Source organism: Monodelphis domestica, chromosome 3, assembly GCF_027887165.1.
Source record: "Monodelphis domestica isolate mMonDom1 chromosome 3, mMonDom1.pri, whole genome shotgun sequence".
Taxonomy (NCBI): Eukaryota; Metazoa; Chordata; class Mammalia; order Didelphimorphia; family Didelphidae; genus Monodelphis; species Monodelphis domestica.
In genome coordinates, this window is record NC_077229.1 from 538,217,019 (window position 1) to 538,244,021 (window position 27,003).

Sequence of the window (27,003 nt, forward strand, 5' to 3'; positions counted from 1 at the left end):
ATAGAGATTTCTAGGGGTCTCAGCAACGAGGTTGTTTTTTTCTCCCTCTTGGAAAAAAGAGAGACCTCAGTTCTTTAGAGTTTGTGCCTCAGCTTATATCTTGTGGCTTTTTCATTCTTTTGTTTTTGTTCTAACATTTCTTATTGTTTCATAGTGTAATTGATTTTCCTTTGGTCTCTTCTAATTTCATGATGCCTATGATTTGGTAAAGTTTATTGTTTTATGTTCTAAGCCATTTTTTCCTTATTCTTTCCTTGCTTTATATCTTCTAGATATTCGTATAGTTCTTACAGAAAATTCATTTTTTTTCCTTTGAGTTTTGAATCTATTATTCTTTCTACTGGTCTGTATACTCTTGAATTTATTCCTATCTCCCTTGTCTTAGTTCCTGAATTGGGGCTTTGTGCCATGCCAGGACTTGGGTCCTCTTCCTGTTGAGCATATGGTAAAGTAGTTAGCTCTGTCTGATTTCAACCTGGCAACAGTAGTGAAAATAACGCTTGTACCCTGAAGGTCTTCATTAATTTTGTTCAAGACTTCATTGTCTTTAGCAATGCGTTTCACAAATTTTCAGAAGTTCTTAGCCGTGATTTCAGTGTATCAGACCTCTGTTTTGTTATCAAATTGATGAAAAGCAGCTTTAGTATCCCTTAACAGAGAATCTCTTGGACTTCATTTCTTTTTTATTTGACTCTTACTAGATAATCTCTCACCTGGCTCTCACTTATAGCCCTTCTTAGAGTCTAGTTACCTTCTTCTCTTTCCAAAAGATTTCCTATCTTTTATTTAGCTTTCAATGTTCAGTGTTCCTTCTCTTTTCCCCACTGTTATAATCTTCTACCCTTCTTCCTTTTGACAGGTCAGGATTTCCTTTTGCCCCTAAAGATTCTTTTTCACCTTAAAGTATTTATTTTGTCTTCTTAAGGTGCTCCATTTTCTCCAGCTTCTAGAAGGAAGACCAGCCTATGCTTCAAGGCTAATTAACAATCGGTTGAACATTATAGAAATAAAAATCTTACCCACTCTATCCAGATCCCTGAAAAATTAACAGTTTCTGAGACTAACATTTTGTTCCTTTGTCATTTTTGTTATTCTGGAATATAGTTGTGGCAAAAGTACATGTATATATACGCACCAACATGCCAACTTATTTATCTGTGTGTTTGGTTAAAAGTTGAAACTTGTGACACATTCAGCTCCAGACCTGCTCTTTTGTTATCATGTCCTTTCTTAACCCTGTCCCACATTCTCTACTCATTGTGTTCACCTTTGTGGTCAATCTTATAAAAAGTAAAGAATGTGATGGTAGTAGTGATGATTGGGCCTACTGTTAGCAAGATCTAAAAAGAAGTGTTCCTGGGACCATTGGCAAAGGTAAATTGGGCTTTGAAGCAGAGCTTTGACTAGGGCAGGAGCCAATAGCCTCAATTTTCATGTTAGAATTATTCTTTGTCTATAATGGTCTTAATTGATAAAATTCTAATGTGCATATTTTGGGAATATGGTTTTGTCTTTTTGACATGCTGGAAAAAGAAGGTATTGTGTAGCTAAACTCAGATTTCATCTTCAATACTCCTTTCAGGTTTTTTGGGGGAAAAAATCAATAGTCTATACTTTGGATATAGTATCAAATGCATGAGGAGTCAATAAGATTATTTCCATTAAAACTTTAATAAAATAAGGAATAAAATAAAAAGTTTGGAGCAAAATAAATCATATCATTTATACCTAGAAGGGATCTTAGGCCTTTACAGAACATTTAGTGCTTCTCCCTTATTTTTCAGATGAAAAAGCCAAAAAGCTCAAAGTGGTTATAATGTATTTAGTCATAACTAGTTAATGCCAAAGCTGAGCCTAAAACCTAGCATTTTTAATCACCGACCAATGTTACATGTTTAAAGTAATTCAAGGTATCCAGGTTATTTTCAGGTGTTTTTTTTCTACAATTTTAGTGTCATTTGTCCCCTTTCCACAATAAACTAATAAAGGGGAACTTAAAAGAAACACCTTTAAATTTGAAATGAGACTTTTTTGAAATTTGAAATGAGAACTTTCTTCCCTTTGTCTTGTTCAAGTAATTAATTAGTGTTTTACTTCTTTGAATAGTTATATATCATAAATTTTTCACATTTGAAGCATGGGATAAAAGAAGCAGAATACGCTTTATTATGTTTTATTTTTTAAATTTCATTATTTCCCTAGTCTTTCTTCTTTCCTCCCATAATGCGTTATGGTTAGGTGGACTTATAGTTGCCCATTTTTTAATGGTGCATCCTATAAGTAAAAGTTTTTTGAGCCAATATATATTTATTAGCAAATTATAAACATTTGGAAAGACTCTGCCATAGAATTTACAACTGCCTTAAATATAGGCAAAGAATGAGAGCAGTAGAGGCAGGCAGGATAGCTGTGGTGCTTCTTCTATCCTTACTCCTAGTAATTTTTTAGTGTGCCCCATGGAATGTGTGCAACATAATAAGTTTTTGTTTTATTTTTTCACTTATGAAGTTGTTGCATTTTTTACTCCTTATCCCTCCCTTCTACCCACCCCAAGAAAAGAATAAGCATAGTCAAGCAAAGAAAATTCATTTATCTACCATGTGCAATTATGTGTCTGAATTGTAGTCATCACTTTTCCATCAGAAGGTGAGTTTCTCTGGAATCATGATTGATCTTGCATTCATCAGAGTTCTTAAGTTTTTCAAAATTGTTCATTTTTATAATGTTGATAAAGGGTAAGTATTATAGGAAATGCCTGGCTAAGACTGATCCCTTGTTAATTTAGGTTCTATATTAGAACAAAATGAAGTATTAGTAGATTTGGTTGTTAACAGAATTTTACTTAGCCATATTGGGGGAAGGATATTTGATTGAGATATTTCGATACATAGTTGATTCAGCTTTTCTGCTTCTGTTGCCCATTGAATCAACAACCTGAACTTTTAATACACTGAGCCAAGTAAAAAATCAAAAGGCACAGCCCATTTGTAAGGGAGTTTTGATGTAGCAAGCTTTCTTGATGACACAGAAGACTGGATTTTCACTCTTTTCAAGCTTACTCTTATTTTCTCTTGATTTCTCTGTGGTGGGGAAGGCTATAAGATTGCTACTGAGTGGCATAAGATCAAAAAGGACATGTGGTTTAAACATAAAAGGAGATCTCTTAAGTAAATTAGAAGAACAGGGAACATTATTACCTATCAGATGTATGGAGAGAAGTGGACTTTATGAGTCAGTACATGATAGACAGCATTGTGAAATGTAAAGTGGATAATTTTGAGTACATTAAATTGAAAAGTTTTCATGTTAAAAAAAATTCTACCCAGATTAAAAGGAAAGCAGGAAATTGGGGGAAAATTTTTAAAGACAGCCTCTCAGAGATATGTCTCATATCAAAAATAGAGAGAGAACTTTGTCAAATTTATATGAATGAGAATCATCCCCTAACTGATCAATGAGCAAAAGATATGAACAGATAATTTTCAGATAAAGAAATTAAAGCTATATTTATGAAAAAATGCCCTAAATCACTACTGATTAGTGAAATGCCAACCAAAACAACTCTTGAGATATCACCTCACACCCATCCAACTGGCTAAAATATGGAATGGTATATGAAAAAATGGCAACACCAGTACACTGTTGGTAGAGCTGTGAATTGATCCAACCATTTTGGAGTACAATTTGGAATTATAGCTAGAGAGTTATAAAACTCTGTATACGGCGCTTAGACCCAACAATATATCACTGAGTCATTTGGCTGAGTTGGCACTTAACCCCTTAACTACAGTAACTTTATACTACTGTAAATTTCTACTTAAAAAAAATCTGGGGAAAAAACCCATATTATACACCTTTTATTTGATGTTCTTTAGAAATTAACCTTGGAATAACACAACTCACCCAAGAAGTTTCTTAGTAGGACTTTCCTAATATGCCATTATTATAAACCATATTAATAGATTCTTATTTCAGGATAGATGATATGAAAGATTTATAAGCAAATTATTAATTCTGCTAAGAAAAGCAGTCATCTTTGGGGGGGGGGATCAGCAACTATTTATTAAACAAATATCCCAAATATGCATCCTCAACATGAATCCTGTGCTTTAATTTGTGACTATTCTGCTATCCCCCTTTAAGTTTGCCTCTATCTTATTATTATTCATTTCCAGATTCAGATTTTGCATTACTTTGGAAAGCATATCATCATCGTTTTTATCTCCTGAAGCAGCTCCTTTGTTAAGAGTTCCTTCCACTATAATAAAAAACTGTTCTGTTGGTTGTAGAATGCTACTCCATGTCCATTGTTGCTATAAATATGATTATTATTCATCTTCAATTTAGGGGCAGGAAGAACCTTTAATAATGATGTCATCAGTCAATAAGGCAAGGTTTGTAGCTTGATATTCTCCAGGAAAGATGACTACTGTGTCACCACTGTAACAGCTATCCAAAGCCAGATCTAAATCATCATGTTGCTGGAGAAGTACAATTTTTAAAAAAATACACATTCACAGAGCCAATATTCAAGAATTTGTTTTTAGTTTCCAAGTATCTCAAATATTCACATCTTTTAATACTGTTGAGATCAAATAATCTAGTGTTTTACTCAGCTTAGCTTTGTATAATTGGAGTGATTTCTAGTTGTTCCAATCTTAGATTTCTATAAATGCAGAATACAGAAAGCATCAATTTAGAGAAAAATTGTAAGCATGCCACATTTTATTTAGTATATTTTGGTCATTGTAATGTATATTTTAAGGACATAGGACTTCATCTGTTTGAAGGTAAACTTTCTTTGATTCGGTTCTCTCAATATTATATATTATCTGTTTACCTAGATTTATTTATGAGTATGCAAAGTATTCATTTTCCAACCTGCCTAGTGATTGATTTGGCAGATTAAAATATATCCTGGAAAAGACTGATATTTTTCTTTGTATTTACAGTTCAGAGCGTGTTTGGATAGGATGCACGAGCTAGAGGATTTGCTTGAGAAAGAAAGAGAAAACTCTCGACAACTGCTGTCTGATAAAGAAAAAGAAGTGGCAGAAATAAGGGCTCAAATGCATAAATATTTACATGATTATGAAGCACTTTTTGATGTAAAGTTAGCCCTAGATCTGGAAATTAGCACATATAGGAAATTGCTGGCAGTTGAGGAAGAAAGGTAAGAAATTAAGTGCCACAGTGGCATACGTTTTTTTTGTTAACAAGTTTTTTGAAGTCACATACAGTAACTAGAATGCACACCTGTTTGCCCTTCCTTTTTGTGATTTTTTTCTTTTAAAGAAAATTTATATTTTTCTTTCAGCACTTAAATGGCAAAAAATAATGACCAACCTTATTTTTTCTTCTAAAGCTTTCATAGAAAGAAAATAACAGATCATAGTTCTCTTTTATAAGCAGAAAATGTGGCAGAAAACTAAAACATTTTGCTGATAGATTATACCTTCCAGGATGAGATTTCCTGTGAAATTTTCATTTACCATTGCTTAGCTATGTGATAGGAATAAAATTTTAAAGCATTTTAAGGCATTGCAATTACAGATACTAACTGAGGCACAAATGTGTGTGTGTGTACACACATACACACATATATAAGCCATCAGTATATCTACATAGTAATGCCTAGTGCTAACCCTTATAAGAGAATTATGATATAGAATTATTTAAGAGAAACTTAAAATATGAGATAAGATAGAAATTTGAGATTTTGTGTTTCAACAGTATTGTTTTGAATATATGCTTCTGCATAAGAACTATAATATACAGTTCCAACTACCAACTCGATCAGAATAGCTTCATGTAATTTATATAAAATATATTCTAAAATTGATTCTTCTACTAATTTTGAGAATATCTAGCTGAAAGGGAAAATTTCAGTTATTTTTATTCCCATTTTAAAGGTGGGGAATCTGATCTATAAATGTGAAGTAACTGACTTGGGATTAGTCTGAAGCCAGAAGTACAATCCAAGGTGATCTTTTGTCATTTACACACCAGTATTATTTAGCAAAAAGTTAGTAATACTTTCTCTTAGAAAGTTAATCAGCTTCTATTTTAGTTGGGAATGGATACTATTCTCCATGAAAGCATCAGGTAATTATTTAACCCTTCTTTTTATATAGGCTGAAGCTTTATTCAACCCCTTGTTCTCATGTAACAGTGTCAAGAGTATCCTCCAGCCAAAGTATACGTACAAGTAAAGGAAAGAGGAGGAGGGTTGATGTGGAAGAATCAGAGGCAAATAGTAGCATCAGCATCTCTCATTCAGCCTCAGCCACTGGAAATGTTTCCATTGAAAAGATAGATGTTGATGGAAAATTTATCCGCCTAAAGAACACTTCTGGACAGGTAAAATAAAATTGTACATGTACCTATTTCAAAAAGCCTACTTGATGAATGGGGTTTTGTTTGGTTTTCTTGGAATAGCTTTTGAAATTAATGCCCCTTTCCTTCTCACAGCTCCCTTTTCCAGTACAATTTAAATAGCATCTATGTTTAAAGTGATTTAATAGGGGCAGCTAGGTAGCTTAATGTATTTGAGAGTCAGCCCTAGAGATATAGGAGATCCTGGTCAAATATGGCCTCAGACATTCCTAGCTGTGTGAACCTGGGCAAGTCACTTAACCCCAATTGCTTAACTCTTATCACTCTTCTATCTTGGAAATGTTAAGATAGAAGATAAGGGTTTAAAATAGATAAAGTGACTTAATTGCCATTGAAATTTAAATTAAATATAACTATATCTGTCTTCTGGCAATTTTATCATATTAATCTAATAAACACATCATTTTTGTGTATTCTAAGAGATGTCTTAATCTATGATAATGGGATTTGTGATGGCAAGACCTGATGAGTTAATGGATGAAAATAATAAAAATTCTTTTGGTAATTTAATACTATCCAAAATCATGAGAACAGACCAGGTCATTATAGGGATGTTTTTCCTTTAAATTAATAAAGAAGATAATGCTGTTACATGTAGACAAAAACAAAAAACATTTCTTTTTGATACAGTTTGAGGAATCACTTTATTTTTTAAAAGGCATAATTTTTAATGCTAGGTTATTGACAATTTTAAGACTGATGATAACTCAACATTTAAGACTTTTCCCCTTCATTCCCTTAGCACTATACAAATCAGGAATGTAGTAGGGAACCTAGCACTATGAGAGGAAATGGAAAGGAAGGAGAGTTAAAACCAGAGTTCAGTATGCTATATACTTGTATGTATTTTAGCACCAAGGGCAGTTGCCAGCCTTGTTTTTGCCTGCCCACCTTAGTTTATTTTAAAATATTATATTGGTAGATGAGTAACCATATAGAAAGAGTTGATCATTCTAATTAACCCTGTATAAAGAGGATATAGAGTTCCTTTTTATAGTTCCAAAAATCACAGAGACAATGTAGCCACAACTAAGCCATTCTTTGGAGCTATTTAGAAACTTAAAGATCTTTTTTCTTGAATGTTTCATTGTGAAATTTGTGCCGAATTTGATGGCCATTAGCATGATTTTGTACTGACTGGATAGTGTATGGATAACTCAAATTTAGAACAAAAACAATTTCAAGAGACTGTACTTCTGTCAAGACCAATAAGCTTTGAAAGGTCGGAAAAGCTGACCTATCAAATATGTTCCATAGGCCGATCTTACCATTGGATCCACCCTGGATGAAGAGCATATCATAAGTATTACAGATCCACATTAGAAGACATTTTTTTTTCCTGAAGCTGTCCACCGACTCCAAAATGTTCCTGTATGGGTAGAACACCTAAAAAAGGGGAGCTAGAGTCTGAGTGAATATGGGTTGAAGAGTTTAAAGAGTTTAAGGAAGGGAAGTGTAAAAATAAAGGAGAGACTGCAAAAACTAATATTGAAATGGGTTTGATTATTGATTATAAACTGAATTCAGATACTCTGCTTGCTGTGCTCACAAAATATTCTCAGTTTATATAAGTGAAGTGAAGCTCATAAATGAATTTCTCTTCAGGTCCAGGCACAAGGATGCTAAACAGACTCTGGTTATAAAAAATAAAATATTTATTGAAATATTTATGTATAAAAGGATTTCTAACTATAAGGGATTCTAATTCTACCCAAATAAAACTCACTGGTTCTGCAAAAAACCACTTCTCCTGTTTCACAGGCTACAATGATCCTTCCTGATCTGACTAACCCAAATTTTCCCTATTCTACAATAAACTACATTATTATCCTTATAATTCTTAACTTTGCCTCCAAGTTATAAAAATAGCTAGCTGTCTAAATCTCAACAAGAATCAAGTTAAGACTCTGAGCTTTAGCAGTTCTTCCTTTGGTCTTCTCAGAGTTAAACAATCTATAAAGACAGTAATAGATAGTCAATAATGTTTCCCAAGTTGGAAAAAGAAAACACTTAACTCCTTCAGGTCTTTACCTCAGGCAGTAAGAGAGAGAGCAAAGATATTACCTCCTCAAAGCCCTCAGAGCAAGAGTCTCTGTCAGTGACTCTACCAACTGCCAGAGAAAAACCACTACAACTGTCAACATTTGAAATTGACACTCTCAGCTCTGCTTGAAACTCCAATTCTATCTCAAGCCAGCTTCTCGACTTCTTATCTCTAAACTAATATGACAAGATCCAATTTCTAATATCATCCTTATTGAAGGCATAGAGAGAGAACAGAGACACAGAGAGGCAGGATATTTCAGCATAGTGTAAGCCTGACAAGGGGTAGCTCTGGTGGGGTGAGAGCTTCCTCTTAGCTAGGTCTTATAAGGAAAGGGGAAAGGGAGATTGACTCGAACCCATTTCCCTGTTGTTGGTATTTGCATTAGAATGTTCATTTAGAGTCTCTCCTCAGTCATATCCCCTCCACCCCTGTAGTCAAGCAGTTGCTTTTCCTCAGTGTTTTTACTCCCACAGTTTGTCCTCTGTTTGTGGATAGTGTTTTTTAGATCCCTGCAGATTGTTCAGGGACATTGAATTGTTCCTAATAGAGAAGTCCATTACCTTTGATTGTACCACAGTGTATCAGTCTCTGTGTATAATGATTTCCTGGTTCTGCTCCTTTCGCTCTGCATCACTTCCTGGAGGTTGTTCCAGTCTCCATGGAATTCCTCCACTTTATTATTCCTTTTAGCACAATAGTATTCCATCACCAACATATACCACAATTTGTTCAGCCATTCCCCAATTGAAGGGCATCTCCTCATTTTCCAATTTTTGGCCACCACAAAGAGTGCAGCTATGAATAGGGAGATTGAAAATTAACTGGGTGGCATGACAAACAAATTAACATTATGAGGTAATCATCATAACATACAAGACCCTGCACCTAATAAAATTGGTATAACTAATGCCCATCCCAGAAATTCATTTGCCCTAGAACATACTAGCCCTCATCTCATGGAAATGAGTACCTTTTACAAAACAAAGAGACTGAAAAGGTAGCTCGGATAGTTTTCCAGACTGAGGACTTGGGGAGAGGTTAGAATATCACAAGGTGAAAGCTGAGATTCAACTCAAGGGTATAGAAATTAGTCATTAAAAATATATCCGTGAGAAGGCAAGATGGCAGCTTAGAGGAAGCAAAAATTTAGACTTCTGTAAACCCTTCCTCACCCATCAAAAACAACACTTCCAGTGGACTGAAAACCAAATCTAACAACAGGACAGAGATAGGGAACCCTCCTCCTGGACCCAAGTTAAAAGGTATGCCCCACCCAAAAAGCCTGAACTTTAGGACACGCAGGTTTAAGGGGAAGGAAGAAGGAAGGTCCCAGGACACCTCCCCCACCTACAACACTGAGCCTTCAGCAGTGGCTGGAATCTCTGGGCTGGCAAGGGCGCTAGTCCAGAAAGAGAACCTTGCGTCAAAGCTGTGACAGGCTCAAGGCTTAGAACACAGGAAGCGTAGAGGCAGCTGGAGGAGAAGCCTAGGGCAAGCAGCCCAGTCACAGCAGAAATGCTCCATCTTGCCACCCCTCTTCTGGAGGTTTTGGCCTCAGGACACAGCCAACTTTGCAGATCAATTCCACCTGGTTCAGTCTTATCAATAGGGCAAATAAGAAGCCTTCAGAGGGCAGAGAAGCTCAAGCTCCAACACCCCTCCCCCACAGACTGATCTGAGAGCCTTGCTGACTGAGCTCCAAGGGACAAAGGCTGCAACAACCTTGACAACAAGGCAGGAAGCCCAACTCCTTCTCAGCTTCTGCTGTCAGTTAGGGAAGATCAGACTACCTGACCAAACAGCATAACAGAGAAGAAGCCCCTTCAGGACAGAACAGCCCAAACTCACAGATCCAGCACAAAATAAGAGGAGCAAGACTACAGGCAACTGGGGGGTGGGGGAGGGGCAAGGGGAAGTAAGAAATATGAGCAAACAACAGAAAAAGAAATTGCAATCATCAGCTTCTATCCAGGCAATGAACAAATGGCAAATGAAACAGAGGAGGATCAAGGAACACCAAGCAAAAACAGAAACTCCAGAGAATTGGGCACAGGCTTTGGAAGAACTCAAAATAAAATTCAAAAACCAATTAAGAGAGGCTGAAGACAACTGGGGAAAAAACTTTAAAAGCAAAATAAATAATCTGGAAACAGAAAATAGTGTCTTGAAACCCAAAATTAATCAGCTTGAAAATTAGGCAAAGAAGATGAAAGATGACCTCCAAAGAAAATCACACCAGAAGGAGAAGGATGACCAAAAATCCAGGGATGAAATTCAGTCTTTAAAAACTAGAATACAACAACTAGAAGCAAATGACTTCACAAAGCAACAGGAAACTATAAAACAAAATCAAAAGAATGAAAAAACTGAGGAAAATATGAAACACCTCATCCACGAAATGGAAGATTTAGATAACAGGTCCAGGAAAGACAACTTAAGAATCATTGATCTATCAGAAGATTATAACAAAAGAAAAAGCCTGGACAATCATTCTACAGGAAATAATCCAAGAAAACTACCTGAAATTCTAGAGCAAGAGGGAAAAGTGGAAATTGAAAGAATTAACAGATCACCTCCTACAGAACACCAATACACTGGAAGGGTAAAGAGGTTGGAGATAGGAAATACTTAATTCGTGTGTGCATTGAAATTGATTCAAAGAGGTAAGAATAATCAAATCCACTGGGACAGAGAATTTATTTACTCCCTATAGAGAAGTAGAATAATTATGCCCTTTAGAGAAGAACAAACAGACTGGTGGGGAGGGAAGCAATACAAGGGAAGTAGAGGATGGGAAGGATAATATAAAAAGACTGTGAAGAAAATAAGAGGGAAATAAGAAGAGAGGAGGGTAGAAAGGGAAGTAAAATAAGGGTGGGAATTAGTGGGACTGATTAAAAACAAAACAGTGGTATAGAAGGAAATAGTAAAAGATGAAAAGGCAGGACTAGGAGTAGAAATCAAAATGCTGGGAAATACACAGCTGGTAATCATAACTCTGAATGTGAATGGAATGAACTCACCCATAAAATGCAAATGAATAGCAGAGTGGATTAGAATCCAAAACTCTACCATTTGCTGTCTATAAGAAACACACATGAGGAAGGTAAATACACAAAGGGTGAAAGTAAGAGGAAGGAACCAAATCTATTGGGCATCAACTTATAAGAAGAAGGCAGGAGTTGCAATCATGATATCTGACAAAGCCAAAGTAAAAATAAATCTAGTTAAAAGAGATAGGGATGGTAATTACATCCTGATAAAAGGCAGTATACACAAGGAGGAAATCTCAGTACTCAACATGTATGCACTAAATGTCATAGCATCCAAATTTCTAAAGGAGAAACTAGAGGAGCTCAAGGATGAAATAGATAGAAAAATTATACTAATGGGAGACCTGAACCTTCCTCTATCCGAACTAGATAAATCAAACCAAAAAATAAATAAGAAAGAGGTAAGAGAAGTGAATGAAATCTTAGAAAAATTAGAGTTAGTAGACATTTGGAGAAAAATAAATAGGGACAAAAAGGAATATACCTTCTTTTCAGCAGCACATTGTACATTCACAAAGACTGACCATGTACTAGGGCATAAAAAATAAATTGAAGACAAGTGCAATAGAGCAGAAATAATAAATGCAACCTTCTCAGATCACAATGCAATGAAAATAATAATTAGTAAGGGTATATGGAGAGTCAAAAAATTATTTGGAAATTAAACAATACAATTCTCCAAAATCGGTTAAAGAACAAATCTTATAAACAATAATTTCATTGAAGAAAATGACAATGATGAGACATCCTTTCAAAATCTATGGAATGCAGCCTAAGTAGTAGAAATTAATATCCTTGAGTTCATATATTAACATACTAGGGAAGGCAGAGATCAATGAATTGGGGATGCAAATTAATAAATTGGAAAGTAAAAAAATTAAAAATCCTCAGATGAAGACTAAATTTGAGATCCTAAAAATCAAAAATTAAAAGTCAAAAAACTATTGATTTAATAAATAAGACTAGAAGCTGGTACTTTGAAAAAACAAATAAAATAGACAAAGTTCTGGTCAACCTAATTAAAAAAAGGAAAGAAGAAAAACAAATTAACAGTCTCAGAAATGAAAAGGGACACCTCACCTCTAATGAAAAGGAAATTAAGGCAATCATTAAAAACTATTATGCCCAATTATATGGCAATAAATATGGCAACATAGGTGTTATGGATGGATATTTACAAAAATATAAATTGCCTAGATTAACAGAAAAAGAAATAGAATACCTAAATAATCCCATATCAGAAAAAGAAATTGAACAAGACATCAGAGAACTCCCTAAGGAAAAATCCCCAGGACCAGATACATCAGTATATGTCTAAAACCATCAGCAAACATCATCTGCAATGGGAATGAACTAGAAGCCTTCCCAATAAGATCAGGAATGCAACAAGGATGTCCATTATCACCTCTATTGTTTAACATTGTACTAGAAACACTAGCAGTGGCAATTAGAGAAGAAAAAGAAATTAAAGGTATTAAAATTGGCAATGAGGAGACCAACCTATCACTCTTTGCAGATGACATGATGATCTACTTAAAGAATCATAGAGAATCAACTGAAAAGCTAGTTGAAATAATCAACAATTTGTAGCAAAGTTGCAGGATACAAAATAAATCCATGTAAGTCATTAGCATTTCTACATATTTCCAACACATCTCAGCAGCAAGAATTAGAAAGAGATATTCCATTTAAAATCACCTAGACAATATAAAATACTTAGGAATCTATCTGCTGAGACAAACACAGGAACTATATGAACACAACTACAAAACACTCTCCACACAATTAAAACTATATCTAAACAATTGGAAATACATTGCTCATGGGTAGGATGAGCGAACATAATAAAAAATGACAATCCTACCCAAACTAATTTACTTATTTAGTGCCATACCCATCAAACTACAAAAAAACTTTTTTACTGAATTAGAAAAAAACCATAACAAAGTTCATTTGGAAGAACAAAAGATCAAGGATATCCAGGGAAATAATGAAAAAAAAATGCAAAGGAAGGGGGCCTTGCAGTACCAGATCTCAAACTATACTATAAAGCAGTGGTCATCAAAACAATATGGCACTGGCTAAGAGAGAAGGGAGGATCAGTGGAATAGACTTGGGGTAAGTGACTTCTGCAAGACTGTCTATGATAAGCCCAAAGATCCCAGTTTTTAGGACCAAAATCTACTATTTGATAAAAACTACTGGGAAAATTGGAAGACAGTATGGGAAGATTGGGTTTGGATCAACATCTCACACCCTACACCAAGATAAACTCAGAATGGGTGAATAACTTGAATATAAAGAAGGAAACTATAAGTAAATTAGGTGAACACAGAATAGCATATATATCAGATCTTTGGGAAAGGAAAGATTTGAAGACCAAGCAAGAGTTCAAAAAAATCACAAAATGTAAAACAAATAATTTTTATTACATTAAATTAAAAAGGTTTTGTACAAATACAACCAATGCAACCAAAATTAGAAGAGAAGCAACAAATTGGAAAAACTCTTCATAACAAAAACCTCTGACAAAAGTCTACTCAAATTTATAAAGATTTAAATAAGTTGTACAAAAAATCAAGCCATTCCCCAATTGATAAATGGGCAAGGGACATGAATAGGCAATTTTCAGTTAAAGAAATCAAAACTATTAATAAGCACATAAAAAAGTGTTTTAAATCTCTTATAATCAGAGAGATGCAAATCAAAACAACTCTGAAGTATCACCTCACACCTAGCAGATTGGCTAACATGACAGCAAAGGAAAGTAATGAATGTTGGAGGGGATGTGGCAAAGTTGGGACATTAATGCATTTCTGGTGGAGTTGTGAATTAATCCAACCATTCTGGAGGGCAATTTGGAACTATCCCAAAGGGCACTAAAAGACTATCTTTCCTTTGATCCAGCCATATCACTGCTGGGGTTGTACCCCAAAGAGATAATAAGGACAAAGACATGTACAAGAATATTCATAGCTGCACTCTTTGTGGTGGCAAAAAGTTGAAAAATGAAGGGATGCCTTTCAATTGGGGAATGGATGAAAAAATTGTGGCATATGTTGGTGATGGAATACTGTTGTCTTCAAAGGAATAATAAAGTGGAGGAATTCCATGGGAACTGGAATGACCTCCAGGAACTGATGCAGAGTGAAAGGAGCAGAACCAGGAGAACATTATACACAGAGACTGATAGACTGCGGTACAATCAAATATAATGGACTTCTCCATTAGTGTCAATGCAGTGATTCGAACAACTTGGAGGAGTGTATGAGAAAAACCATTATCCACATTCAGAGGAAAAACTGTTGGAGTAGAAACACAGAAGAGAAAACAACTACTTTAATGTTGAGGTCGAGGGGATATGGCTGGGGATATCGACTCTAAATGAACATCCTAATGCAAACACCAACCACATGGAAATAGGTTTTGATCAAGGACACATGTAATACCCAGTGAAATTGTGCATCAACTGTGGGAAGGGTGGGTGGAGGGTAGGGAGGGAAATAATATAATTCTTTTAACCAAGGAATAATGTTCTATATTGACTAAATAAATTAACTTAAATTTAAAAAGAAAGGAATAATGAACTGGAGGAATTCCATGGGAATTGGAATGACTTCCAGGAATTGATGCAGAGTGAGAGGAGCAGAACCAGGAGAACATTATACACAGAGACTGATACTCTGTGGTACAATCAGATGTAGTGGACTTCTTCATTAGTGGCAATGCAGTGATCCACAAGAGGGAATTATGAGAAAGAGGAAAAACTATGGGAGCAGAAACACTGAAGAAAAACAACTGCTTGATTACATGAGTCTAGGAGGATATGACTGGGCATGTAAACTCCAAATGATAATTCTAGTGCAAACATCAACAACATGAAAATAGGTTTTGATCAAGGACACATGTAAAACCCAGTGGAATTGTGTGTCAGCTAAGGGGAAGGGGTCGGGGCAAGGGGAGGGAAAGAATATGATTCTTGTAACTAAGAAATAATGTTCTAAATTGAATAATTAAATAAAATTTTCAAAAGAAAAAATATATCCATGAGACTGGTTAATGAGCAGATTGCTTATGAGAGTGGCTTTTGAGTACATCTATTATTTTCAAGATTTGTACATGCCTGGACTCCTACATTTCATTTTAAAATTTGTGTTTAAATTTTAAAGGCCTGAAAACGATCAAATATTTATTTTGTAATTGTGATTCTGACAGCTGAGATAATGGTCCTATTATAAGGATATACATATATATATATATATATATATGTATCAGGTAGGTCCTTAAAATTTATATCCATATGTATATATCAATATGATAATTATTGTTGTTTCTAAAAACATCCATATATGTAAATATATGGATATATATTTTCTAAGGACCTACCTGATATATACTGTAAACTTTCTGAGATCTCTGATAGTTTTTTTGTCATTAGTAAGCAGTAGTGCTTTTAAACCCCTACACACTTTACATGATCTTTAAAAAGGTATCCAAATAGCTATCCAACTCTAGATGTCAAGTACATTGTTATCAAACTCAGGTTTTTCATCTTAATAGGTCCTTCAAAGGAATATAGTCTTCTTCTAACAAACTTTTTAAGAAACCAGGATTATTTTGTCATTGGTATTTCTATTTGATTTACTAGCAAAATAAAGTTTTTTCATTGTGAATTTACATGTAGCATTTTGTAAGTTCATCTTTTCAAATGAAAGGTCCTTTTTATCAGAATGTGAAAATGTGAATGAAAGGGCAGTTGGTTTTCCTTTGACCACAAGCAAAGAAATAAAATATAGAAGTTTCCTTTTACTAAGTCTGCCTATGTTTGAGTACATTTAGAAGTTTATTAAGTTATTGACTATCCTTGTGTTTTTTTTTAAACAATCTTTTTTCATTTATTCTATATCTAGGATCAACCAATGGGAGGCTGGGAGATGATCAGAAAAATAAGAGATACATCAGTCAGTTATAAATATCTCTCAAGATATGTATTAAAGGCAGGCCAGAGTGTTACAGTAAGTGATTTTTTTTTCTTGCTGGAAATGAGCTTAGCTTATTATCTTAATTAGATTGGGGGTAGGGGCTGTAACATTACTATACCTTTGATTTCATCAACATAAGGAGCTCTCAATAAAGTTCCCTGAGAAGACTCTGAGACAGCACAAGAAGCAGAAGAGCCCTTGGACCATGCCAGGCTGGGACCTAGTCCACTCACTTGCCTTGTCCTCAGACCTTTGAAACCTTGATCACTACCCTAATCTGTGGGTCCCTCAAGATGTTGGCCCTCCCTTCCCCCCCTACCCCTAGATCCTTTGAGGCTGGCCTGGAATGTGAACTCTGCAGGCCAACAGGCCTGGAAGCAACTGTCGAGGTGCTATTGATGGTGTTTGTCCTGATGAAAGAAAAGTCAGCCTGGGCCTTCTGTCTCTGGCAGCCTGTCAGACTCAAGAGTCCATCATGGCATCTTCAGGCATCCCCAGCCTTTGAAATTTTTGAAGGCCAAGATTGCTGAGATTTAGAGGAACCTATAGGATATGGACATAAATTTCTTTAACCCAGAAGACTCCTTGCCCAGTTTCCTCTCCATGGAACTGACAGAATAATGGATCTGGAAGAAGCATCCAGGACCTGATCTGCTTCTTATTCCTTCACTCTTTTGTAGACAGATGCCTCGGAAATTCTGAGGCCACTTGGCCACCACTAGTTTTAGTGGCTAGGCTCTATAAAGGATCCCCTTCCCCCTTTTAGCCTTCAACTGAATAATAAAAACAGGCAACAGAGGAAAGACCAGATGTTCATGTTACTACTAGACCTTGACAAAACTTCAAAGGAAAAACCCCTTCTCCTCCCCCATACTAAAACTCATTTCCTAGAACGATAGGGATTCTTTGGTACTTTGGACAATATTGGTCACCTCTTTGCTGTTATGGCAAGTTGGTCAGACTACCTAGTAACAAAATGAAGTAAAAGAGACTTTCTACTCAAATTCCTACTAATGAAACAAAACAAAAGTTTTCAACATGTGGTGTTAAAAAATAATAATGAAGTTCCTTCTACCAATTCATATCAGTCCTTGCTCTTCTATTTATAGTCTTAGAATTCTCTGGGGCATTTGGCACAGAGCCACACAGCCAAGATCTGTCAGAAGCAAGACTTAATCTAGGTTTTCCTAACTCCAAATACCTCCATCCACTATGTTAAATTGTGTCTCTCCATTAAAAGAGAGTATTGTTTGAATATTTCTTATTATTAGAAATCCATTTTCTTAAAAAGATAAGCAGTATAAGGTCTTGGATGATTATTTTTCTTTTCAGTTAGAGAAATCTCTAAAAGGATAGGTATTTCTGTACTGACTAATAGTGATATTTAACTTGTAGGATGAGTCACTAAATTTGGATTTCCCTTTTGTTTTGTGAGTATAGAAGATCTATTTGCTTTAACTACTCCTGTAATTCAAATCTGATTTAGGAAGTTATTCCTCTTTGATATCCTGATCTCTAAAAACTGAGGGCACAGAAAGTCAGATGTAACATTGCTTAGTATGTTGGCTTTTTATGCTTGACATCAGAGAGGGATGAAATTTTAACTTGATTTGGAATTTAATATTGAAATAGTTCTATCTTAGTGTACTCTAGAATATCTGTAAGTCAGTCAATAAACATTTTTAAGATTGTTTTAAGTACTGGCAATAAAAAAAAGTCACCACTACTCTTCAATATTGTACTAGAAATGCTAGTTATAGCAATAAGAGAAGAAGAGATAGAAGGAATTAGAATAAGCAATGAAGAAATAAAGTTTTGCAGATGATATGATGGTATACCTAGAGAATTCATCAAAAAACTAATGAAAATGTTTAATGGCTTTAGCAAAGTTACCAGATATAAAATAAACCCACATAAATATCACCATTTCTCCCATACTATCAGTAAAGCTCAACAGCAAGCCATAGAAAGAGACATCCCATTTATAATAACTATAGATGATACAAAACACCTGGGCATCTACCTGCCAAGACAAACCCAAGAACCATATGATCACAACTACAAAACACTTTTCATATAAGTAAGGTCAAATCTAAACAATTGGAAAAGATTAATTGCTCATGAAATGGGTCAAGCCAATATAATAAAAATGACAATTCTTCCTAAATTAATTTACTTATTTGGTGCCATAACAATCAATCTACCCAAACATTATTTCAGAGCGCTAGGGAAAAATAACAAAATTCACCCAGAAGGACAAAAGACCTAGAATATCAAGGGAATTAATGAAAAGAAAAATATGAAGGAATGTGGTTTAGCTGTACCAAATTTTAAACTGTACTTATAAAGCTGCAACCATCAAACCAAGCTGATACTGGCTAAGAAATAGAGTGTAGGACCAATGGAATAGATTAGGCAATCAACATGCAGTGGTAAATGACCATAGAACCTAGTATTTGACAAATCCAAAGATCCAAGCTTTTGGAAGAACTCACTATTTGACAATAACTACTGGGAAAACTGGAAAACAGTATGAAGAAAAAAAACCCTGTGTTGAACAATAACTTCACATAATAGCATAAAAGCATGATATGGAAAGGTGTCAGCAAACTTCATACCTGCTGTGATTCTTTTAGAAATGATTATTTTTTAGAAAAGTTCAAGATTTATAATCACAAGATAACTGAACTGTTAAAAAAAAACTGCTATCACAAGACTTTCCTGATCATGTTTAGCAAATTAACTAAGGCATGTATTGCAAAGGTAGCCAGCAAAAGCATTATGATAAAGAGAAGAGGATCATAGTGTGGGCCACCTGCTAATTGATTGCCCTTAATGTCCCCTCATCCACTTGCTCCCTTTGAATTTACCTAGCAACAACAGATAAAAGGAAAGAGACCTAGAGCTCTGTGTTCGTTATCAGAGGTGTGGATCCCATTTTATACTGATGTTACTGCCTGTTCTTACCCTGAGATCAAAGGGCTATGAAGTTGCAATTTGGGAGACTCATTTGGAAGACTCACATCTTTATCCTTTCATGCCTGGGCAGTCATGGCGACATCCCAGCAGAAGAGCCTGGGTTAGAAGCATCCAAAGTGAACACTTCCCTGGGTTATAGAGTGGACTTCCTTTTATTTCCTCCCTCCCTACAACAACTCAGAGAAGGTACCTGAGATTTGGACTTATTGCAGCCAATATCATAGGATTTTAGAATTGGAGACCTTAAGAGATCGTCTACATCAGTTTCCTCATTTTCCAACTTTGAAAACTGAACAAGAAAGGTGAAATGATGACATGTTTTTATTCACACAGGTAATATTAATCCAACTATGCTCTTGTGGTGTTTTGATCTTTGACTCTTAAAAAATTGGATCATCATCCCATGACTATCACAAGAAAGGTATGAGCTTTGTGAATATTGATGTTCTTTCTTCTTTTTAGATTTGGGCTGCAGATGCTGGAGTCACTGCCTCTCCTCCCACTGACCTCATCTGGAAGAACCAGAATTCCTGGGGCACTGGTGAAAATATAAAGGTCATATTAAAAAACTCTCAGGGAGAGGTAAGATAATTAGAACAAGAGTTCTTAATCTTTTTTGTGTCTTTGTTGACTTTATAGTCTCAAAATAATGCATATGCTGGTTAACATCTTTACTATGAAAGGCCTAACTAAATATCCCAACTAATATTTTTTTACTAATCCTTACCAAAAGTCCTTACTGGGTATAGAAATAAGAAAAAAGTAATCCTGTCCTCAAGGAGCATAGCACACACAAGGAAGCTGAAAAGTGATGGGAAAAGAGGTATTAGAGGAAGGAGAATACAGCTGGTGGGAAATAAAAAGCTGAGGGGTCTGTGAGAATCCTCTTCATACAGAAGCCTTGGGAGTTCTTTCTCTGCCTTCTAGTTCTCTTTCCAAAGGAGCAGAAGGTACTGGGGGTCCTGAAAAGATGTTAATGCCAAAACTATCAAATTCTTGCAGGCTGATGAGTTTACCAGAAGTATGATGCTGGTAAAAATCCAAGTCCGTTGAAAATATAGGATAAAAAAAAAGAAAATACTTAGGTTTACTAGGAAAGGAAACCAGTTTTATTGAAATATATTTATCAGAAAAAATAAAATTAAAAGAAATTCTAAAAAAGAAATGTTACCAGTTCAGATATGCAATTAAATAATTGGTGTTTGCATGACATGTCATGACTTGCAAAGCATTTTATCTCCTTCAGTTTGTACAGTTATTTAGTGAGGTTAGTATTGCAGCTAGTCTTTCCTTTATGCATATTAATAAACTGGGGCAGAGAGAAGTTAAGTGACCTATTCAAGGTTCTATATAGTCAGCAAATAACAAAACTGGGATAGAGACTTAGTTCTCTGACTCCAAATTTAGTCCTCTAATCCAGAGATGTCAAACTGGGCAATATTTAATTAAAATTTAAAATTATAATGGAATGTAGATAATATTAAAACTTGTTTTGTTAAGTTAGCATGAAGCCACAGCAATCTTTATGGATTGGTGACTTCCATTTATGTTTGAGTTGGACACAACTGCTCTTCCCTATCCATAGTTTGAACTATAAAATTATGATCACATTTTAGAATTGAAAGAAAATTAAATAGGTGTATGAATCCTGAAGGTGAACGCAAGGTATATATAGATAAGTCTATTTTTGCTAATAGCTCTTAGAATATGTTGTAAAGTTCATCTGAATTGGATGATTACTTCATAGTGCAAGTATTAAATATAAGAGGATAGTAGAGTTCCATTAGAATCATAAAACTATATTGAGATTTCTCCTGACGTTATTTTCTCCCCTACCCTTAACAAACAATCCTCTCAAGGAATCAGGCTTAAAATGAAACAATTGCCAATCTGGTAAGCCTGATTTTTAAAATTTGTGGCTCTGTGCCCATATTCCTGCTCTCTTTTGAGCTATATATCCAATAATCTGAATCCAATAAATAAATATTTTTTAAGTGCCTGCTACATGCAAGACATTGTACTAAGTGCTGGAAGTACAAATAAGATAAGCTCTGCCTTCAAGGATCCTACAGACTAATGGGGAAAACACTATGCAGGTAAACTATATACAGGAGAAGTAGGAGATAATTACCAAAGGAGCACATTGGAATTAAGAGGGGTTAGGGAAGACTGCCTGTAGAAGGTGGGATTTTAGTTTGGACTTAAAGGAAGCCAGAGAGGGGGACTGGTATAAGTATATATATATATATATATATATATATATATATATATACACACACACACACATATATATATAAAGAATGTTGTATTAAAGGTGGAGAAACAAAGAAATGTTCTTACCAAGGTGTTTCTATGAATCAGGAAGCCAAAAAAAAAAAAAGAGCTCCTGCAAAACTCTTCATTTTAATTTACTTCCAGCAGAACAATCTAGATTTCTTGATGATGTTCTAGACCCCAATAAGTTTTACTTTGTTTAAAATTATATTTACTAAGGTTGAAAGAATTGCTACATCTATAAAAATTGTGATAAATATCCATCAGTTCATAGGGTTTTTTTTATGTCATACAGCAACTTCTGTAAAATATGATAGTGGGTTTGTTTGCTATTGTAATTAATTGGGCTATTGTGAATTTTGGGTACTTCCGTACTTCTTTGAATGTGCATTATCTACTGTGTTACTGTTTTATTCTGAAAATCATTTTGTACTTACACATGGCTGACACACTGTGTCACTGATTTTAAGCTATGTATTTTTGTTTTTTAAAACTTATTTTGTTATCGTTTTTCCTTTCATGTGCAATATAGTATCTGAGTTTTGTTTTTTCTCTCCTTTTTTTGTATTTGAAGCACAAGTCAACAATACTGAGATTTTTCTTTAATTTTTTTTATTTTTCAGTAATATAAGTTTTAAATCCATTTGTTCTAATATTAATACATGCCCCCAAAACTTTAGACTATAAAAATGATGCCATTGATTGTTTAAAAGATTTTATGAGACTTTGCTTAATGAGTGTGTCTGATTCCAGGACAAGAGAATACATAAAGAGCCATTGTATAGTGCCAAAGAAGCAGAAAGCTAAACTGCATAGTGCCAATCCAGCACAAGGTCAAAGAGATCAATCAATATCAATGGGATTGATGAAAATTTTGAGCCAAGACAAGAGGACATGAACTTGTTTGGTATTCGAGGTTGCAGCTGTTTAAAATGTGTTAAAGGGGTGTATGGGGTGCTCAGGGAGTAGTATCTCTGGTATGGAGGGCTTGTCATGCCCTCCTAGGGCAGCTCTCCAACCTCTGACCCTCACCTGACACCCAGCTCTCACTTGTGGCTCCTAGTAGCTGCTAGCATGTGGCAGCGGCCACACCCTGGGCAACGGCTTTGACAGTTTGGCTAAACCATGTGAGGGTAGCCATCAGGTCGTCGACCCCTGGTGAACCAGGGCTTTGCTCACCCAGCATGTGAAGACTGCTTCGGCTGAACAGACGGAAGAAACCAATAAGAAGGTTCAACCGCTGAGAGGGCGACGCAGCAAAGCACTGTGGAGTGCTTAGGGCATGTTAGAGCACAAAAGAGAACTCGGCCATCCAATGCAGCTGAGGAAGTCTCTAGGTGTAACAATTTTTCGTGCCAATGGACCCAGGCTTCCAACGCCGAGAGAGTGGGACTGTCTCTGTGCATTGACTTTTCTACTTAAATCTCCTTCATGCACAAGTGTTTTTGTGCACACTCATCTATATCAGATATGAACATGCACAAAGACAATCGTCATCCTTGGTTACCAAGAGACTACTACTAAAGGAAGGTCTTCCTTGTCCCACATTCTACCAAGTATCTCAAATTTGGCTCCTACCTGGTTCCTATAAACTAGTCCCTTTTCTGTCTTTCATAGTGTGGCAAACTTTCTATAGTCCTGACTACTGATTGGGTAGTACATAATTTCTTAGGTCATTTTAATTGGGCCCTGATTCAAGGACCTGTAATAGGTTTGTTTTTCCTTTACTTAGATTTTTTTTAGACATAAGACTTTTACATTTTGTATTATATCCACAAGTTACTTTTCTCTTTCATTTGGATTTTTTCATGTTTTTGATTTTCTTTTGCAAATTGATTCATATACCTCATAACTCCACCATGCATCTCTGAGTGATCCCTGTGTTTGTTATTTTTCACCTCAGGGGGAACAAGTTATTGTTGTGAACTTTGATTTAAATTTGAGCAATTTTAGGATAAGAAACTTGCTACCTCCCAAAATCCAGAAGGCACTATGAAGATAGATGCCTGCAGAGACTACTTGTTGCACCAGAAGATCCAGAGTGAACTTTGGGATGTAAATTGAACTATGGGGGGTTGAAGTGCCTTTCTTTTGAATATATACTCTTATGCCAAAGGGGACTGCCCCAAATTTGCTTTTTATCAACCTAGTAATCATTGATTTGGTTATCTTTTCTTTTTATCCACAAATTATGGCAACTTTTAAGTTTATGTTTCCATGATCCTTTTGGGGAAGCTGGTTTCCCAGTAGGATCACAGGGGGATAGGTATAAATGGAGATTTTGAGTCTTTGGACTTCATTCCCCAGAAGTTTCCCAAAATTCCCTTTTCCTGCATCCCTGCGTTTTGCATGATTGTATTTAAGAGGCAGTAACTGCTCCTTCTTCTGCTCTTGGACCTGGGACCAGGCTGAAGTCAGGTAGTTCTTTTGTATTAGTTATTATTAATAAAACTTTATAAAATATAATATTTAGTTATTGATTATTAATTTTAAAACACACAATGACCACTTGCTTTATGTATCAAAGGTTTCTAGAAACATAAATTTGGAATTGAAAGGGATGTCAGAGGTCATCTACTAGAGTCTATTCCTAAGTAGGAGTGTCCTTTATAACATCCCCCAACTGACTGGATGCTAGTTATAGAGGCATTACACATTGTAAGGGTAATTTTTAGGGTTGTAACAATCAAATTTAATTGGTTGCCAAGGAAAATCCCAGGGGTCTGTCAGTTGTTTCTGATTTGTCATTTGCTAGCACATGTCTGTCAGAGGCCATCCTTCTCAATACTTACTCCTTAAGTAGGGGTGTAGACATTCCTGTTTTGCTAGACTAAGCAAGGTGGAGTAAATCTAAAATTCACAACATTCAAACAAATATAATTGTTAGAATGTTTTCCCTTATATTAAGAAGAAATCTATCTTCCCCTATTGCTACTAGTTTTGCTCTATGAAACTAAGCAGAGTAAGTCTAATCTTTCTTGCAAATGATAATCTTCCAAACACTTGAAGATAATAAGCTTCTGCTTAAATCTTCTCTCCTCCAGGCTAAACAGATCATTTCTCTCCACCATTCTGATACTCAGAACCACAAATAGCTTTTTGATTCACAAAATTCACAAAAGCTTCACAAAAATTATCCAGATTAAGAAGCATAAAAAACTCCTTAAATCAATTTTAAAAAAAATCATTCCAGGGAAGAGAAGTTTGAACAGATCCCAGGACACAAAAGTTAATGGCAAGAGGGTGTATTGGGGGGGGGGGGTCCTTTTACTGAGTTGTTTAAGATAACTGAAAGTGCTGGGCAAACACCCTGGGAAATAAGGTAAAAGGAAAGACAGGATTCTTTCCTCTCCTCCCCCTACCCAATTCTGCTATCTTTTCAGTTGGAGTCAATCAGGGATTCAGAATTGGTAAGTTGACTAAAACTAGTAGTAGTAGTCTCTCGGTAGCCAAGGATGATGATTGTCTTTGTGCGTGAAGATTTAAGTGGAAAAGTCTATGCACAGAGACAGTCCCACTCTCTCGGCGTTAGAAGCCTGGGTCCATTGGCACGAAAAGTCGTTATACCTGGAGACTTCCTCAGCTGCATTGGATGGTCGAGTTGTCCTTTGTGCTCCAACAGGCCCTAAGCACTCCACAGTGCCTTGCTGTATTGCCCTCTCAGCCGTTGAACCCTCTTGTTGGTTTCTTCCACCTGTTCAGCCGAAGCAGTCTTCACATGCTGGGTGAGCAAAGCCCTGGTTCACTAGGGGTTTACGACCTGATGGCTAACTTAACATGGTTTAGCCAGCCTGTCGAAGCCGTTGCCCGGGGTGTGACCACTGCCGCATGCTAGCAGCTACTGGGAGCCACAAGTGAAAGCTGGGTGTCAGGTGAGGGTCAGAGGCTGGAGAGCTGCCCTAAGAGGGCACGACAAGCCCTCTATACCAGAGATACTACCCCTCCCTGAGCACCCCATACACCCCACCCCAGTCTGTACTTTGTATAAAAAACCCAAGTATTAGATGCCCACATACTGAAGCACTATCCAAGAAAGCAGAATAACAGCAGAGTAAATAATCTAATTTTTAAGAGTTCATAGTGTTATAGTTAAAATTAGGTTTCTAGTAATAAAGTATTACATATTTTAGAGGTTTATTTAAGAATTTTAAGAAAATACAATATAATAAAACACGTGTCTAGGCCCAGAGAGCCCATTCACAATCACTCACTCTACATCCTGCCTGGTAGAGAAAGCCCCGTGTGCCCAGACACAGAGGCCAAGAGAGCGAGCAGTAGGCGGAGTCTCTTTAAATAATAATTTGTGATCGCGCACTCAGGGAGATTAAGGGAGGTTAGAGGGCAATTTGGGAACTCATAAGGACTTCTGGGAATTGAAGTCCAGGGTTCAAATCTCCATTTTTACAATAGGGTCCTAGATTTAGAACTGAAATTCCAACTCCTTCATTTTGCCCAGGAGGATACTGAAACTTAGAGGTTGAAGTGAGTCACAGGTAGTGTATTGTGGAGCTTTGATTTAAACCTGGTCTCTCTAACTCCAAATACGTTGGTTTTTTTCCTTCCTATCAAAATATCTTAGTAATTCAAAGTTAACTCTTTGAACAATATTGCTGTTACTGAATACAACATTCTCTTGGTTCTGCTCGCTTTACTCTGTATATTACTTTATGCAAGTCTTTCCATCTTTTCCTAAAATCAACCTGCTTATCATTTATATCATAATAATATTCCATCACACTCATACCACAACTTATTTAGCTATTCCCCCATTAATGGACATCCCCTCAATTTCTAGTTCTGTGCTCCTGCAGAGAAAGCTGCTATAAATATAGGTTCTTTTCATTTTTCCCTACTGACCTTGGGGGAAAAGACCTCTAGTGGTATTGTTGGGTCAAAGAGAATATAGAGTTTTATAATTCTTTGGGTATAATTTGAGATTTTTCTCCAATAGTTTTTCTCTTAAATGTAAAATAAGTTCAATGTGTATCTATTAAGTTTAAAACTGTTTGGCTTTTTCTATGTTTCCTTCTGACCTTCTATTCTCGGCCTTAAAAAAAAAAAAGAAGATTCTTCAACGTCCTTCTTTTATGAGGAAGTAGATAAATCTGTCTCTGTTCCCCTTCCCCCTCCCTCCATCAGAAAAAGAAAATAAAGCCCTTGTGACAAATTCTCCACTAGCTTTGTCTGAAAACCAGTCCTTTGCATCTTATATCTATTATCTCTTTGTCCAGAGGTATCGCCACATACTTCATCGTCAATCTTCTGGAATCCT

The 27,003-nt window shown here is 35.8% G+C and overlaps 1 protein-coding gene across 1 annotated transcript in view; it reads left to right on the plus strand.

Annotated features, from left to right (window-relative positions):
* LOC100016685 (lamin-B1) overlaps positions 1 to 27,003 on the plus strand; it is a 56,721-nt gene that overhangs the window by 23,313 nt on the left and 6,405 nt on the right. Inside the window, exons 4-7 of the mRNA XM_056821118.1 lie at positions 4,953 to 5,173; positions 6,135 to 6,360; positions 16,407 to 16,511; positions 19,920 to 20,039. Of these exons, the coding sequence (XP_056677096.1) occupies positions 4,953 to 5,173; positions 6,135 to 6,360; positions 16,407 to 16,511; positions 19,920 to 20,039 (672 nt within the window). The remainder of the gene's footprint in view (positions 1 to 4,952; positions 5,174 to 6,134; positions 6,361 to 16,406; positions 16,512 to 19,919; positions 20,040 to 27,003) is intronic.